The sequence below is a fragment of the Haliotis rubra genome, unplaced genomic scaffold (genome assembly GCF_003918875.1).
Source record: "Haliotis rubra isolate DU_JTF1 unplaced genomic scaffold, ASM391887v1 Scf2, whole genome shotgun sequence".
Lineage (NCBI taxonomy): Eukaryota > Metazoa > Mollusca > Gastropoda > Lepetellida > Haliotidae > Haliotis > Haliotis rubra.
In genome coordinates this window covers 927,597-944,384 of record NW_025766002.1, presented here as the reverse complement: position 1 = coordinate 944,384, position 16,788 = coordinate 927,597, and the positions used below count along the sequence as shown (strand labels likewise).

Genomic DNA, 16,788 nt, shown 5'->3' with positions numbered 1-16,788 from the left:
TTGTGACACATGTTATCGGTTCCCAATTGAGCAGAATGATGTTCATGCTGTTGATCACTGGATTGTTTGGTCCAGACTCGATTATTTACAGACCACCGCCATATAGCTGGAATATTGCTGAGTGCGGCGTAAAAATAAACTCAGTCAGTCAGTCAGTTTTCCTCCCATGTGTCCAAGGATATATATTATGTAAACTATAATGTTGCTTGTTAAAGTTGTTTTAATGCATTAATTTGTTTTGATTATCCATATTTACTGTATGTGTGTTGTCATAAATACTATTGAGAAACCATCAGATATTGTGATACACAGGAAATATACAATAGGCACAGAAATTTTTTTATCGATCATTTCACAGAAAGCCTGAGCTCATGGAACAACAGTAGTTTTATAATGATCTCGCCATGTCAGCATTATGTGTGTAGCATTATAAAGACGGTGAAACCTCATTAATCTAGACCCCCTATCATCCAGACAATAACTGCATATACTTTTATACAAAGTTCATTACTCCATACAACTGCTCATAAAATCTGAAAATTTTGTGCAGGTTTGAGGCAACGGTAGTTTCATGATAAGCAAGGTATTGACATGAAATTATATTTAACATCAAATTCACAACTGAAGTGATGTAACCTCTGATGCTTGTGTCACTGGACAGTATATTTCACTGTACAAAACATTATATATATTTCAGAGTACAAATTGTCTGTACAAATTGTATGAAATATGTTTATTACTATGAGCCAAAAACATATCCGCACAGTGAATACAATACAACCAAAATTTTAAGATAATTGCTCAATCAGTGTGGCTATTCATTCATTTTAAATACATGTATTCAAAACATGCAAAATATTTTTCTATGTTAAAATACACATTTGACACAATATATGTACATGCAATCTATACCTGATTGTAGATGTATGTTTAACCAGAGTCCGGTAGACCAACTGGTGTAGCTTTAGTGTGATATTAGATTGTGTGAATGTGTTTGTAGACTGTCTGCATTATCCATGATAAGGATTATCATATATATGTTACTGTTTGACTTGTTACCGGTAAGTACAGTCCATTGCGATGACCAAATATTTGTTGTGATACAAATTATTGTACCTGTTTTCATTGTTAGTCTCTTGATGTCTGTGTTTCACCATGATTATGTTTACATAAGAAATGAAGAGGGGAAGTTGTGTATCATAAAACACTTCGGGGAGAAAACACCACAACAGGCACAGTAGTTTTTATTGCATGTTGTACAACCAAGTCATTTCTTTCTTTTTTGAGATAACATTATATACAGACTCTTTAAAAATGTTATGTTTACAAGCTTTATACTAGTGCTTTAAATTATTTTACCTGTATTTAAATACTAGTAATGAGGAGTCCCTGAAAACAATTAGATCTCAGCAATATCAAACAAGTCCATTTAAAATATGGGGGATTAAGATTTGTCTTTCATTAATATTCTCACAAACACCAACCTTTTACCTGTACCTCTTTGCCTGCTACTGGTTGACAAACTTCACCCACTTCTTGAAACAATATTTTGGCTGTTGCATTGCCCAGCCACATCTAAGGAAACATCACACTACCCCATAAAAAATACAGCTTGTTCAGCTTGACCTGAGCTACTCTACATATGCATGACCCAGGAGGTCAATAGGCACAATACGGCAGGCCGAGTTAACGTCATTAAATAGGGGAGCAGAGAATGTTAAACGGCGACCTGGTCTCAACTGTTCGGACATGTTGACAATCAACTGACAAAGGTGCACCCCTTCACAATAATAGACTCAACCAGTTGTGACACGGTTACTCAATGCATTAGTATTCACTTGATCAGGTCAAACTGAACAAGCTGTACCATCATCCAGTTTTCATCATCAAGTTGGATTCTTTATAGATTTCAAAAAGTATTAATAATATTTTTCAATAACTCGATCGAATTTATAACAAGAGCCACTTTATCTTATTGGACAATGTGTTGTAGATGTGTTGTTTGAGGAGAGGTTGTATCTGTTAACATCCATTTGTGCTGGATTGCATGATTGGTTAGTTTATGCTTAATCAGTTTAGGCTCAACTAAATTAACCAATCACCACGCAAGCCATCATAAACTGGTAAATAGCAATATGTTTTTAGACAGTCTACATGGAACAAAGAGAATTCCATGTACTGTATCATGATAGCGGATTGTGAAGGTGGTGTAGCCACACACCCACACTTCTTGTTGGTCATTACTTGTGATACCTGTTTGTAGACAGGCATAGATTTTGAAATATTTTAATTGCAGCCCGTTAATATTCCTTAAGAATTTGAGCTGCAGTTCCTTAGTAAAAAGCACTTTTGGTTTTTGTTTGACAGATGTTGAATCCGTGTACAGCACTTGCATCCTGTGATTACTGGCAGTATTATTTGGAAAATCGTAAAACATTAAAATTCAAATCCTGGTGTTATGATTTATAGATAGTCTTATCTTCAAATAGTGATAACATTAATGATGACTATGTTATGACAACTGTATGTACAATCACCTGGTTGCCATGGATACTATAAGCACCTGTTGCAGTGGTTTGCTTTTAGGATATTCCAGAAAATGTATTTGTTGAAAGAATTCAATTTTTTAACATTCACTGGTCAGCTTAACCCAAATGGACAAGCAAAGTAACAGCTGAGTATACAAAACGTTTGTGAGCAACAACAGAATGATGAGCTCCGATGTATGATCTCGCTGGGTATGATTACATCTTGAGAATGTAAGGTCCATTGCAGCAAGTTATGATGTCACCTTTAGAGCCTAAACTGCACACATGCACAGAGTATAGTTTACTGTTTAGTCACATTTGTTGACTCACTGCATTCTTGTTGTCAGCTAGACTTGGCTCCTGTCTACATAAGCTTGCTGCACAATTCAACAGAGGAAACCAGTTTAAGTCTCAACTTGTCACATGGCATTCCTGGTATCAGCTGATGATGAGTTGATTGAAAGTTGTGGTACATGTATTTATATAAGTACAGATGTATACTGTGATGTTTGTTATCAAAACGAATTATTCCACATTATTGTCAATGGCCAGTTTAAATTGTGCAAATTTTACAAAGTGTGATTGTTAATCAAATTTTGAAAGTATTGACAACAAAAGTGATGTCAGTTCAACAAATTATTACCAAATGACAAATAAAAATATATTTATAAATGAAAATGGTTAAGTTCTTTATCATGAATGAGAAACTCTTTCATATTCACCCCAATCTGAATCTGTCATACTACAGGGTCGGTGGGGTAGCCTAGTGGTTAAAGCATTGGCTCGTCACGCCGAAGACCCGGATTCGATTCCCCACATGGGCACAATGTGTGAAGCCCATTTCTGGTGTCCCCTGCCGTGATATTGCTGGAATATTGCTAAAAGCGGCGTAAAACTAAACTCAGTCAGTCAGTCATACTACAAATAGAAATATCTATATTTCCCACAGTGTGTGCTGTGAAAGGCCTCGTACATATCTTTGTCAAAAACACAGCACCCTGGTTCTTCACAGTTATTTGCAGATTCATTGTGGAACTTGAACCAATGACATAACATACAACTCTCTACTTTGATCCAGGAAAATCATGTTTAAAATCATAGTGAAAGTCGACAATATTTCAGTCACATGGCAGAATGTCAGCAGGTAAGCTAAAAGCAATGCTGAACCCACATTCCAAAAGCTGATTGTAGTGCTGTGACCACCAATAGTATGTTAAAGTATGTTGGTTGGTTCAACTTTGTTGGTTTCTTGTTTAATGCCGCACTCAGCAATATTCTAGCTATATGACAACTGTCTGCGGATTGGACCAGACAATCAAGTGATCAACAGCATAAGCATCCATCTACACATTTGGGATACAATGACATGTTCAACCAAGTCAGCTAGTCTGACCAACGGATCTCATTAGTCGCCTTTTACGACAAGCATAGGTTGCTGAAGACCAATTCTAACCCGGATCTTCTTGGGTAGTTAAAGTATGTGAGTTATTCATAGCTCTATGATAACATTGTGGAACAGGGGACTTCAACATTTAACTTTAGATCACAGGTTCTTTACAACCCAAAGGTAACCAAAACATTGTAGTGAAATCACATCCGAACCAACAACCATAGTTTTCTTGCATGCCAAAGGAATGCAACTCTGCCCAGCAAATCTCGGCACTCGGCACTGGGCCACCAAGTCATGGTTGAGTAGTACAAAACACACAAAACTATCGGTAAGTAACAGGTTTATTCCTGATGGTACATTAGAAATGTGAAAATATATTTGAAGTAGCATCCCTAGATAATGCCATAACTGAGCAGACTTCACTAACACCATGGTGAAAAAATATCAGAAATATATCAAGAGACATTTAAATTTTGGCAAAATAAACAGCACTAAACATTTATGGAACTCTGCCCAAACAGCAATCAAGCACCAGCCAATAATGATAGAGAATACCCTTAACATCAATATAGCATTTGAGCAACTAGATTAATGAGACAAACTACAGTTTTATAGGTACATAGGGTAATAAAAGGCTTGATCAAGATTATTGTTATGAACATATGTTTCTTGCAATATAATTTCATCACAGAAAACCATTTTTACTAGAGTTGCTCATGATTAAAATCCAAACTCACAGAGCATCATAAAACTTCCCCCATATTTCAATATGTGGGACATCATTAACAGTGTCAACTTTAAATATCAAGATATAGCTTTGACTAATTTCTGATTTTAACACACAAATTACTTCTGGCAGTTTGAAAGATATATGGTAAAGCATGAATGTGTTCAACATTACCTCTTGTCACACTCTTATCAACACCAACACCAACAGCATATGGCTGAACATAACATCTGGTAGCACTGTTCAATATCACAGGAACTAAATCAGGTCAATCATTTGCATAATTTACATGGCATATTCTTTACTTACAGACATAAACGTAATGACTATAGTCACAATACAAAATAAGGCATTATCGGCCAATGAAGGTGGTGATGGCACATCTAGAAAAAACTTACCATGAACAAAAGTATAGCTGGTGAAAACATACAATCACTATGGCCCCAATCAAAATAAACACACTCAATTCAATGTCTTACTGTGTAAACAAATGACCCTTGTACATTTCATTGGTGATATAATCAATAAGTAGAATTTCCAGAATAACAAACTTCATTTTAAATTAAAGGACTGCCAAAGAATCTTGTCCCTTTTTCTCATGTGTTTTATATTGCATTGAAAGAAGGAATAACACATCTTATACCTGTCATTCCATATAGTTGCCTGTTGTAAAAGGGAGATAACTCATGCGACAATCCTACTGCGAAGGTATTCCATGACAGCTGGTGTGCCTTTGGCAAGTATTGCTGGTCGTGGATTGCGACATGGGTTACCTGCTAGCTGCAGTGATCTGAAATAAACAATAACTAGAATGTTATGTATGCAATATACGACAAGTGAACAGTAATTGTATCGAGGATGAGACACAACGGTAATGGTATCAAGGATGAGACACAACACTAGTGGTGTCGAGGATGAGACACAACAGTAATGGTGTCAAGGATGAGACACAATGGTAATAGTATCAAGGATGAGATGAGTAATGGTATCAGGATGAGTGGTGTGGTGTAGGATGAGAGACAACAGTAATGGTGTTGAGGATGAGAGACAACAGTAATGGTGTCGAGGATGAGACACAACAGTAATGGTAGGATGAGACACAACAGTAATGGTGTGTCGAGGATGACACAACAGTAATGGTGTCGAGGATGAGACACAACAATGGTGGTATGAGGATGAGACACAACAGTAATGGTGTTGAGGATGAGACACAACAGTAATGGTGTCAGGATGAAGACACACAACAGTAATGGTGTTGAGGATGAGACACAACAGTAATGGTGTCAAGGATGAGACACAACAGTAATGGTGTTGAGGATGAGACACAACAGTAATGGTGTCGAGGATGAGACACAACAGTAATGGTGTCGAGGATGAGACACAACAGTAATGGTGTCAAGGATGAGACACAACAGTAATGGTGTCGAGGATGAGACACAACAGTAATGGTGTCAAGGATGAGACACAACAGTAATGGTGTCGAGGATGAGACACAACAGTAATGGTGTTGAGGATGAGACACAACAGTAATGGTGTGAGGATGAGACACAACAGTAATGGTGTCGAGGATGAGACACAACAGTAATGGTGTCGAGGATGAGACACACAACAGTAATGGTGTCGAGGATGAGACACAACAGTAATGGTGTCGGGATGAGACACAACAGTAATGGTGTTGAGGATGAGACACAACAGTAATGGTGTCGAGGATGAGACACAACAGTAATGGTAGTGTCAGGATGAGACACAACAGTAATGGTGTGAGGATGAGACACAACAGTAATGGTGTTGAGGATGAGACACAACAGTAATGGTGTCAGAGGATGAGACACAACAGTAATGGTGTCGAGGATGAGACACAACAGTAATGGTGTCGAGGATGAGACACAACAGTAATGGTGTCGAGGATGAGACACAACAGTAATGGTGTCAAGGATAATGGAGGATGAGACACAACAGTAATGGTGTGAGGATGAGACACAACAGTAATGGTGTCGAGGATGAGACACAACAGTAATGGTGTCAAGGATGAGACACAACGGTAATGGTGTCGAGGATGAGACACAACAGTAATGGTATCAAGGGACACACACAACAATAATGGTGTCGAGGATGAGACACAACAGTGGTGGTGTCGAAGGATGAGACACAACAGTAATGGTGTCGAGGATGAGACACACAACAGTAATGGTGTCAAGGATGAGACACAACAGTAATGGTGTCAGGATGAGACACAACAACATAATGGTCGAGGATGAGACACAACAGTAATGGTGTCGAGGATGAGACACAACAGTAATGGTGTCAGACACAACAGTAATGGTGTCAAGGATGAGACACAACGAGGATGACACAACAATGTAATGGTGTCGAGGATGAGACACAACAGTAATGGTGTTGAGGATGAGACACAACAGTAAGTCGAGGATGAGACACAACAGTAATGGTGTCGGAGGATGAGACACAACAGTAATGGTGTTGAGGATGAGACACAACAGTAATGGTGTCGAGGATGAGACACAACAGTAATGGTGTCAATGATGTGACACAAAGGTAATGGTGTCGAGGATGAGACACAACAGTAATGGTGTCAAGGATGAGACACACAATGGTAATGGTGTTGAGGATGAGACACAACAGTGGTGTAGGATGAGACACAACGGTAATGGTGTCGGAGGATGAGACACAACAGTAATGGTGTCAAGGATGAGACACAACAGTAATGGTGTCAAGGATGAGACACAACAGTAATGGTGTCGAGGATGAGACACAACAGTAATGGTGTTGAGGATGAGACACAACAGTAATGGTGTCAAGGATGAGACACAACAGTAATGGTGTTGAGGATGAGACACAACAGTAATGGTGTTGAGGATGAGACACAACAGTAATGGTGTCAAGGATGAGACACAACAGTAATGGTGTCAAGGATGAGACACAACAGTAATGGTGTCGAGGATGAGACACAACAGTAATGGTGTCGAGGATGAGACACAACAGTAATGGTGTCGAGGATGAGACACAACAGTAATGGTGTCGAGGATGAGACACAACAGTAATAATGATCAAGGACGACACAATGGTGGTAATGGTGTCGAGGATGAGACACAACAGTAATGGTGTTGAGGATGAGACACAACAGTAATGGTGTCGAGGATGAGACACAACAGTAATGGTGTTGAGGATGAGACACAACGGTAATGGTGTTGAGGATGAGACACAACAGTAATGGTGTCGAGGACGAGACACAACGGTAATGGTATCAAGGATGAGTCACAACAGTAATGGTGTCAAGGACGAGACACTATGGTAATGGTGTCGAGAATGGGAAAAACAAATAGCTTGTCGGTGACACAAGTCATGACTCATGGTCTCATCAATTTCCTAAAATTTGCCACTGGAAAATATAGTATTTATCTCTGATCTTAAACTATATGAGGAACAAGTAACTCACTTGATTGACACACAGTTGCCCAGCTCAGGAGGAAACTGGGTACAATTGTTGTTCTGAAGATCAAGAGTTGCCAGTGAAGTCAGTTTCATAAGACCAGCAGCATCAATCGTTTCAATCTTGTTGTCACTGACGAACAATATCTCTAACTTTGGTAGCTCATACAACACTGGAGGAATGAGGGTAAATCTGGAAGGGGTGAAACAGAGATGAAAAAGTAATCCAGAAAGTCATACATCTTCATACAACACGTCTGGGGGATCCTCTATATCTGACATATAACAATATGAGATCCTACATCATTATTTGAACATTTCATAAAAATGATTAGGCTGAAGTTGGACTGTTGTACTATTCACTGCAATTATGACTGGATACATATCTATTTTAAGGATTATGAAATTCAGATATGACAAATAACTTCCTTACCTGTTATTCGACAGAGTTATCTCCCTTATATTCTGTAATGATGTCATTTCTCCTGGCAAATCTGACAGGGCATTGCACCTGAAGGGAAACAGATAGCTAAGTGAATGATGGATGGAGCACAGGTCCATTACTACTTGGCAGGCTTTCCTTATCATCCACCCCATCGATCAAAAGCATTGTTTTATCTGATACAGGTTGGTATCTTTCTGCTAAGCATCCCAGCATGGTACAAATATATAAAACCTTGGAATTTCCATGCTACTCAGATAATGCCCCTTGGGTGACTTGCAGAAATAGCTTTCCTGATACACTTCTTAAATAAGTCATAGAACTACAAGTAGCCTCAAAACATCAATAACCAACATGCATCCTGCCCTTGTAACGATGCAGTATGGTGCCTGGTGGTGAGTAATGTCCTTCGTACACATCGATGGTCCAGTCACTTACCTGAGGTCAAGGGTTGTCAGCTTGAGAAACAGGCTGATATCCGAGTGAAGGACAGTCAGTTTGTTGAAGCCCATGGAGAGTTCCTTGAGGGAGTTGGACAACAGCATGAGTCTGAAACAGACACACCAAACAGTTACATGCGTTCACATGAACAAGATATGTTTTGGCTTCTGACACATGTCAACCATTTAGTCTCGTTTATACATATTTGTTTCTCAAACATACGAAACTTCAAATAATGTGATGAGCAAGCAACATCTGTTTAACAGCAGTACATTCCTGTTATAAGTATATAAGGATCATGTTCATCGCAAACAATCATTGTACATCAGATATCCTGAGCCACACAGGAACCTATCATATTTCATCTTACTTGTCGGGTATCTGGGTGAACGTATTCTTGCTCAGGTTCACTGAGTTCACTTCAGCCTTGGAAGCAGCTTCCCACACATCTAGTGGTACCTCGTTCACTTTCTTGTTGCTGCAAAAACAAGTTTACAAACATCTTTAATCACCCCAGCTTCTGTGAATTGTTTGATATTTCATTGCTCTTACACCATGTTTCCAATGCAGACAGATTAGCCATAATAAAGAAATACTGAGTCCATTTCTTTTTCATCAAAACCAGGTCCTTTAAAGACACTTTCAAACTCAGCCAACAGGAAGATTATATATTGCTGGGATTATAGAGCTGGTTTTCTTTTTCATGTGAGCATGTGAGATTTTAGATTCTTCATTCACAAATATTCAAACCCTTTCTTGAAATAATTCAAATGAAAAACAACATGGTCTTTGTTAGTTGTCAGGTCTACAGCATTTGAAAAACATTGGGCGTGACTGACTGCTTTTAGCAATATTCCAGAAACATCATGGCAGTGGACACCAGAAATGGGCTTCACACTCTGTACCCATGTGAACCTGGGTCTTCGGCGTGACGAGCCAACGCTTTAACTGCGTGAAAATACAGATGAAACTGCACAATGCAGAGCAATTCCTCCTATATACCGGTACCTTCACAGCCCAACATAAACTAACCTGTAGTCAAGATTCTTAAACTGCTGCAGATCATGCGCCTTGACGCCATCATCCCCTGCCCCCATCACTCCAGCGCCCCCTGTTGACAGACCGGAACTGCCGTTCTGCTTCACCGGCTCCGCCTCCTCAATACGACTACTCAGGTACTTCTTCAACTGCATTGTGCCCCTCTGTTATAATACAACTCACTCATGTCAATCGTCTTGTACCTGTCCATCACTCAGTATTGAACGATAAGGTTAGCTGCGGTAGCTCTATCTGTTCTCTATAAGCAGTATTATTATCAACTGTTCGCCGTATTCCTGATTTCTATATACTTACTGGGGTCTAATCACCAAGAAGGTACAGGTTTTGGCAGCCATAACACAGTGCACAGCACAACAATCTCTACCAATCCCAGTTTCCAGCTTGATAAGTTAGTACATGTATATTGCTCACAAATTAAATGTAAGTATTCCAGCAACTCCCAGGGGACACCAGAAATGGGCTTCACACATTGTGCCCATGTGGGGATTATAGTCTTTCTGGCTACCCCACGCTTCCAACTAAATGTTTCCCAGAGACCATAGGCGAATATGGTCTCTGGTACTCTTGTTTAAAGGAAATGACAAGGAAATGAATTGAAATAATTGAGTGTGGACCAGGCAAGCCTGTGACTGTTATAACAATCCATCCTGTCAGGGCACGATGACACAACCAAGTCACCAAGCCTGGTCAGCTCACTGATTTGGTTGTGACCAGGAGAGGGACATGGGGCCCTGTTCTAACCAAGATTCCCTATGGAGTTCCTGACATGTGTAGACATGTGGTTTGTGATGAAGTTAATGAAATCTCACCATGATGATGTCTCGCCGGATCCCTTCATTGGGTTGCCATCCAGAACAATTGACTTCAGTGGGTTGATCGTCCCCAGACCATAGGGAAGACTATGTGAGAGAAACAGATACACAGGGTTGACTCAGATGTACTCAACAAACACAAATTCAGACAGAGGAAGATGAGTAAGCTTTTAAAACTGCCATCAGTTATTTCAATGACCGCTTAAATTAGGAGGACATCACAGAGTTACACAGATTGTAATTTAGCATACATTAAACATGTTGGTGAAACCCATGTGAATATAGGTATGGTGCTGACAGACCAAGGGTTACAATAAGGGCAAACCTCAGATTCAAACTCAAAATAGGCAGATCCTGGCACAACAAATGGACACAACTCATGCTTAAAGTAAAATTAACACAGCCTATCAAGGGATGACAATATCTTTGCATGTTCATCAAACAGTGCTATCAGAACATTCAGACAATAATTCTAAGGTTTTGACCCCAGCTTTGTCCTTGACCACTTCGGTGGTCTAATGGATAAATCATCTGCAGAGAAAGCAGGTCAGTCGTTCAATAACGGTGTGCATCATACTACACAATTGGTTGGTTGGTTGGCTGTTTAACGCCGAGCTTAGCAATATTCCAGCCATATGGCAGCGGTCTGTAAATAATCGAGTCTGGACCAGACAATCCAGTGATTAACAGCATGAGCATCGAAATACGCAATTGGGATACAACGACATATCAGTGAGCCTGACCATCCCATTGGTCGCCTCTTACGACAAGCATGGGTTACTGAAGACCAATTCTAACCTGGATCTTCACGGGAATGGTACAAGTTGTAACTGTGCCTGGCACTTTCTGGATTAAAGAGAGGGCTGGTTGACTTGGTCTGAATCAGGTATCCATGTGAAGCTATGGCAAGGTATCTACAACACTGTTCCTGCAGGTACAATACTCACATGTACATCACTATGTAAGAAAAATCATCTTAAACATGACAAACCCCATCTATGACAATACAGCCACACAATCCAAATGCAATAAATGCAGACAACACAAGATGAACACCGTACCCACTCAAGTCATTATTTGTCAGGTCAAGCCTCTGCAGGCCCTGGAGTAGTGTGATCTCATCAGGTAGCACTGCAATCTTGTTGTCTCGGAGGTCAAGAATGGTGATGGCTGTCAGATGCTGTAGATGTTCAGCTGTCAAACCCTTGATGTCATTGTTCCCCAAATGCAACTCCTGAGAACAGATTTAGTGACTGAGTTTAGTTTTACACCGCCTTTTTTTACCTATATTCCAGCAATATCACGGCGGGTCACACCAGAAACGGGCTTCACACATTGTACCCATGTGGGGAATCGAACCCGGGTCTTCGGTGTGACGATCGAACGCTCTAACCACTAGGCTACCCCACCGACCCAAACAACAGATTTAGTAGTGAGAAACTGATAATACAGAGATGCCAGTCCCATTTTGATGCGGTTATATAGATCCAGTTAGCAATTAAACAAAATAATAGACATGATTAACTTTATTCTTTTGAACTGGGATTCGAACTCATGATCATAGGTTTCTGGTGCACTAAAGGGAGGCAACTGAACAGCAAACTGCAGTGCCTGAGAAGTAATGGGACAAGGGCTGACCTTGAGGTCGACACAGTTCTCCAGCACAGGGAGGTAAGGAAGCTTGTTGTGACGGAGATACAGCTGTTCCAGGTGACGCAGGTTCCCGAATTCATCTGGGAGGCGAACCAGCTGATTGTGTGTGGCTTCAAAATACTTCAGCCCTGAAAAAAATCTCTTTCCTTCAGTATAAATTTAATCTAATACAAATGACAGGGTCTTGCACATGTTTGAACGGCAACTGTTTATTATGGTATATGAACAGAGGTATGGAAATAAGCTCTCGCCCACTAGTCTGGACTAGTCCTGTTAATGTTAAAGGTATCCTAAGAGCTAGAATTTCAAAATTTTAAGGAGGGATATTTCTACGTGTCATCAGGGTCGGTGGGGTAGCCTAGTAGTTAAAGCATCAGCTTGTCACGCCGAAGATCCGGGTTCGATTCCCCACATGGGTAATATGTGTGAAGCCCATTTCAGGTGTCCCCTGCCTTGATATTGCTGGTATATTGCTAAAAGCGGCGTAAAACTAAACTCACTCACTCACTCACTCTAAGTGTCATCACTAATCGAGCTAGGAGATACTCTTGGTTAATTTCCACAAATCTAAATGTTTTATTACTGCTGTATTTGCAAAACCAAGTACCCAAGGTACTTACAAACAATGACTTGAGGCACTTATAAACACAACACAAAAGTTGCATTTGTCATAAATAATAGATTGGTAGTGGACAAACTTGGTTCATATGTCTTTGAAACTGAAATAATTTTATAAGAGTTACTATACAGTTACATCCCCCTTAGGTTTTCTGTAAAAAATCTGTAACATACACAAGGTAATACAGTTTGACAGTGTTTGTAGGAGGGGCTTACTTGCAAAGTGATCAAGAAGTTTTCAGGAGCAATACTTTAAGACCAATCAGTGGCAACTTACCATCCATACAGCCGATATCTGGGGGGAGGTTTGTCAACTTGTTGTGTGACACATTCAGACGAAGAAGATGACTAAGATGGCCGATTGAATGCGGCAGTGATGTCAGCTGATTGTTGGACACATCCTGCAAATACATATAGGGACTTTTATAATTAAATGTGAGGATTACACAATGCCAGTAAGTTCCAGTGGAAGTCGCGGTGACTGAGCGGGTTAGGCGGATGATTATGTGTGCTGGCGATTAGGTGCCGGACTCTGAGGGCGTGGGTTCGAATCCCGCATGAATATGTACATTACAGATGTTTTACAGAAAACCATGCGGGATTGAAACCCAACCCCTCAGAGTCCCGCAAGTACTTGAATCTGTACTTTACTCACACAGCAAACCAAATCAAACACCATTTCTCTGGAGACAAGAATGAAGTAGTGAGTAGATTACTGATCCACAGTTTGAACACTTACCAAATCCTCTAGTTTGTGTAGATATTTGATTTCATCACAAAGCTCTGTGACTTCGTTGTGCTCTATGTGGAAGCTGACCAGACTCTTCAACTGACACACGCACAGCGGCAGAGTCTTCAGCTTGTTACGACTGAAATACACGGACGTATATCTCTACAGTTTCTAGGACACTGGCTTACTCAAGGTCTTCTCAAAAGCTGACAAAATCCTGAAAATGTCCGAGAGCTATGTGTTTCAGCAAAATTGATGAAATGGGCAAATATTTTGAAACAAAGGTGTAACAAATGAATAAACTTTTGATGCACAACAAGCTTAGTTTGTTGTGTATCTCTCTCACATAATTATTCCAGCTGTATGACGGAACACGCACAAAAAGCCAGCTGGTCTTTCAGTGGTAGCCTACTTTAATACCATGCTGTAGTTTGACACAGATACCCCACAGCAACACATTATACTGACTGAGTTGACCTTCATTTTGTTCAGGCTGGGTAACAGCACGTGCCATCTATTAACATCTTTTGGTATGACACAACCAAGGGATCAAACCACTGACCTGCTCTCTGGGTTGAGGCAGTATCAATTTCAACATTATAACCTTTGTCTGTTCAATTAAGTCTAAATTTCAGCTATTCTCCCTCTTACGTACCTGACGTCTAGCTTGGTGAGGCACTCCAGTTGTCCCAAAGCCTGTGGTAAAGACTCCAATTTGTTGTCATGCACCTGAAAATACAGGACATCCATCCTCATTAGATTCAGCACCAGTTTCATCAACAAAACACGGCTGTGTGTGGTGTAACATAAACAAACAAGGTAAAAATATGCATAACAATTTTAAGAGTTAAGATCTTTTACTTCTCTACTTGATTTATGAACACACCTGGATAGAAAGCCACATTAGGTGAGCTTTCTAATCTAGGTTTAGACTTCTCAATTCTTGGTCAAATGAAAAAGACATTCCGATGAACATTTCTGATTTCAGAATCTCAAAATATAAGTTAATCATGCTGTTCCAAAAATTTCTGCAAATGAAAAAGGCCAGGCAACCATATTGATTTGAATATGTTAGATACCCTCTAAGAAGGAACCACTAGAGAAATAATTGCAGTTTGTGTGGGTCATTTTTGTAATTACAAAATGCAAAAGAAATGGAGCCCAATCTGACTGGCTCAAGAATCCACACATCCTTTAGTTAGATTGGGCGGTCAGAGTTCACTCAGGATTCATCTGACATGACCTTATATGATGCAAATCAAGCAAAATCACACAGAGACACAAAGAGAGAGACACAGCCACAGACACAGCGACACACACAGACACATGCAAGCATACACAGACACACTCTCCTGTATTTATAGAGTCTGTTATATGAAGCCTGTGTCTGCCATTCCTTACATCAAGCACAGTGAGAGCAGGGAAGTTGATGATGTCCTCCGAGAGTCCCGGCCAGGTAGATTGGATACCAGGAGGAGCTTGGTGAGGTCCACCTGCTCCCACCATCGGTCCTCCGAGTTGTCCAGAGACACATTCTTAGCTTCCTCTGGAACATCCAGGTTCAGTCTCCAAACTTTGTCTGGGACTGGAAACGAAGTGAAATATTTGGTTAGGAGGTTTAAATATGCATTGATCACGTAGATTATTACATAAGTGGACATGGCTCACTGCAACAAGCAATACAACCCAAACAGACTGACAAAAGAGGTGCCATGTTATATATACATATATATATGTATATACATTCAAACAAATCAAACATCTTTAATTCTAGAGCATGACGTTTCTTGAAAACAATAAGAACCTGTATCGAAGCGTGCATAAATATATCCATATATACTTGTTCTATGACTACTAACTTCTAAAATGTAGCTCAAAGAAATAAAACATAACAGAAATATTTAGTCACAAACATACATTTTGTTCTCAGATCTTGATCCATTCTTCATAATTGTACATGCATTCCAGCAAACATATACAATGTAAGTTCACAACTGACAGGGCCATGTGACAATATAGATTGTAGAGACTAATAGTATTTGCTCCAAGATATAGTGACTATCCTTTATCAGACATGCTAGATAAAAGCAGTACAGTCTAAGGACAAGTCTGTTTCAATTTTTCAAGATATTTCATTTGAAACTATTAATTAAAGGCCATATAAGACTTTCTATATGATACAGAGTTACTTTCTTTGTGTTTCACATACATTCAAAACACATGTTAAAGAAATTTAGTAAGATTTACAGAAAGATGTTATTAGTTTACTAATATGAACTTGATTGGCACAGGTCTGAAACATTATTATGGTTACCACAACTACAATTTGGGATGAAACGCTTTGAACTGCAATATTGTGTACTGCAGAGACCAAATTATTTGGAAACCCATGAAAGCCTATATCTTGCATTAACTGAGTTTGTTTGGTGTTTCGATATAAACACAAGTTACTTAACTCTAATTTTGTATTGAAATCCACGGTGATAAATGTCACACCTGTTTCAAGGCCTCTGCCTGAGAGATTGAGCTGTCCACTTTGCCGCGCCTGTTTCAAAAGTTGGGCATGAACACCATCGCGTGACTCATTCGCTTGCTGATTACGAAATCCAGCTTTCATGTCAAATGGAACTCTTTTTGCCCCTTCCTCTAGTTGCCATTTTCACTGAAGAGTCCTACAAGAAGCACCTGTTCAGTCATTCATTTCCTTTCAAATTTGGTTAATTTTGGCAACTGACTGATCCCAAGAACATTTTGAGAATGATCAAAGGGAAGTAACTCTCATTATGTGACCTTCAGTGAATCTGAGTTGTCTATTCTTCCAAGCACCCGTAAAATACTTAGTGACAGTTTGATATCCAGAGAATGTCTAAACAATGTATGTTGCTTTTAAATCCTGCGTGTCGGTCATGTATATTGCCAATGAACAAATAATTTGTCAAAT

General features: G+C 39.7%; 1 protein-coding gene across 1 annotated transcript; it reads right to left on the bottom strand.

Moving 5' to 3' along the window:
* Positions 1 to 4,245: 4,245 nt before the first annotated feature.
* LOC124275309 (leucine-rich repeat-containing protein 40-like) lies at positions 4,246 to 16,619 on the bottom strand. The gene is given in 16 exon segments (XM_046710803.1): positions 4,246 to 5,435; positions 8,100 to 8,285; positions 8,526 to 8,603; positions 8,973 to 9,083; positions 9,346 to 9,453; positions 10,008 to 10,177; positions 10,844 to 10,866; positions 10,869 to 10,933; positions 11,908 to 12,080; positions 12,485 to 12,627; positions 13,395 to 13,518; positions 13,857 to 13,986; positions 14,503 to 14,576; positions 15,249 to 15,305; positions 15,308 to 15,432; positions 16,344 to 16,619. Coding segments are annotated over 16 exon segments (1,794 nt in total). The 5' UTR covers positions 16,465 to 16,619; the 3' UTR covers positions 4,246 to 5,329.
* Between the last annotated feature and the right edge of the window lie 169 nt (positions 16,620 to 16,788).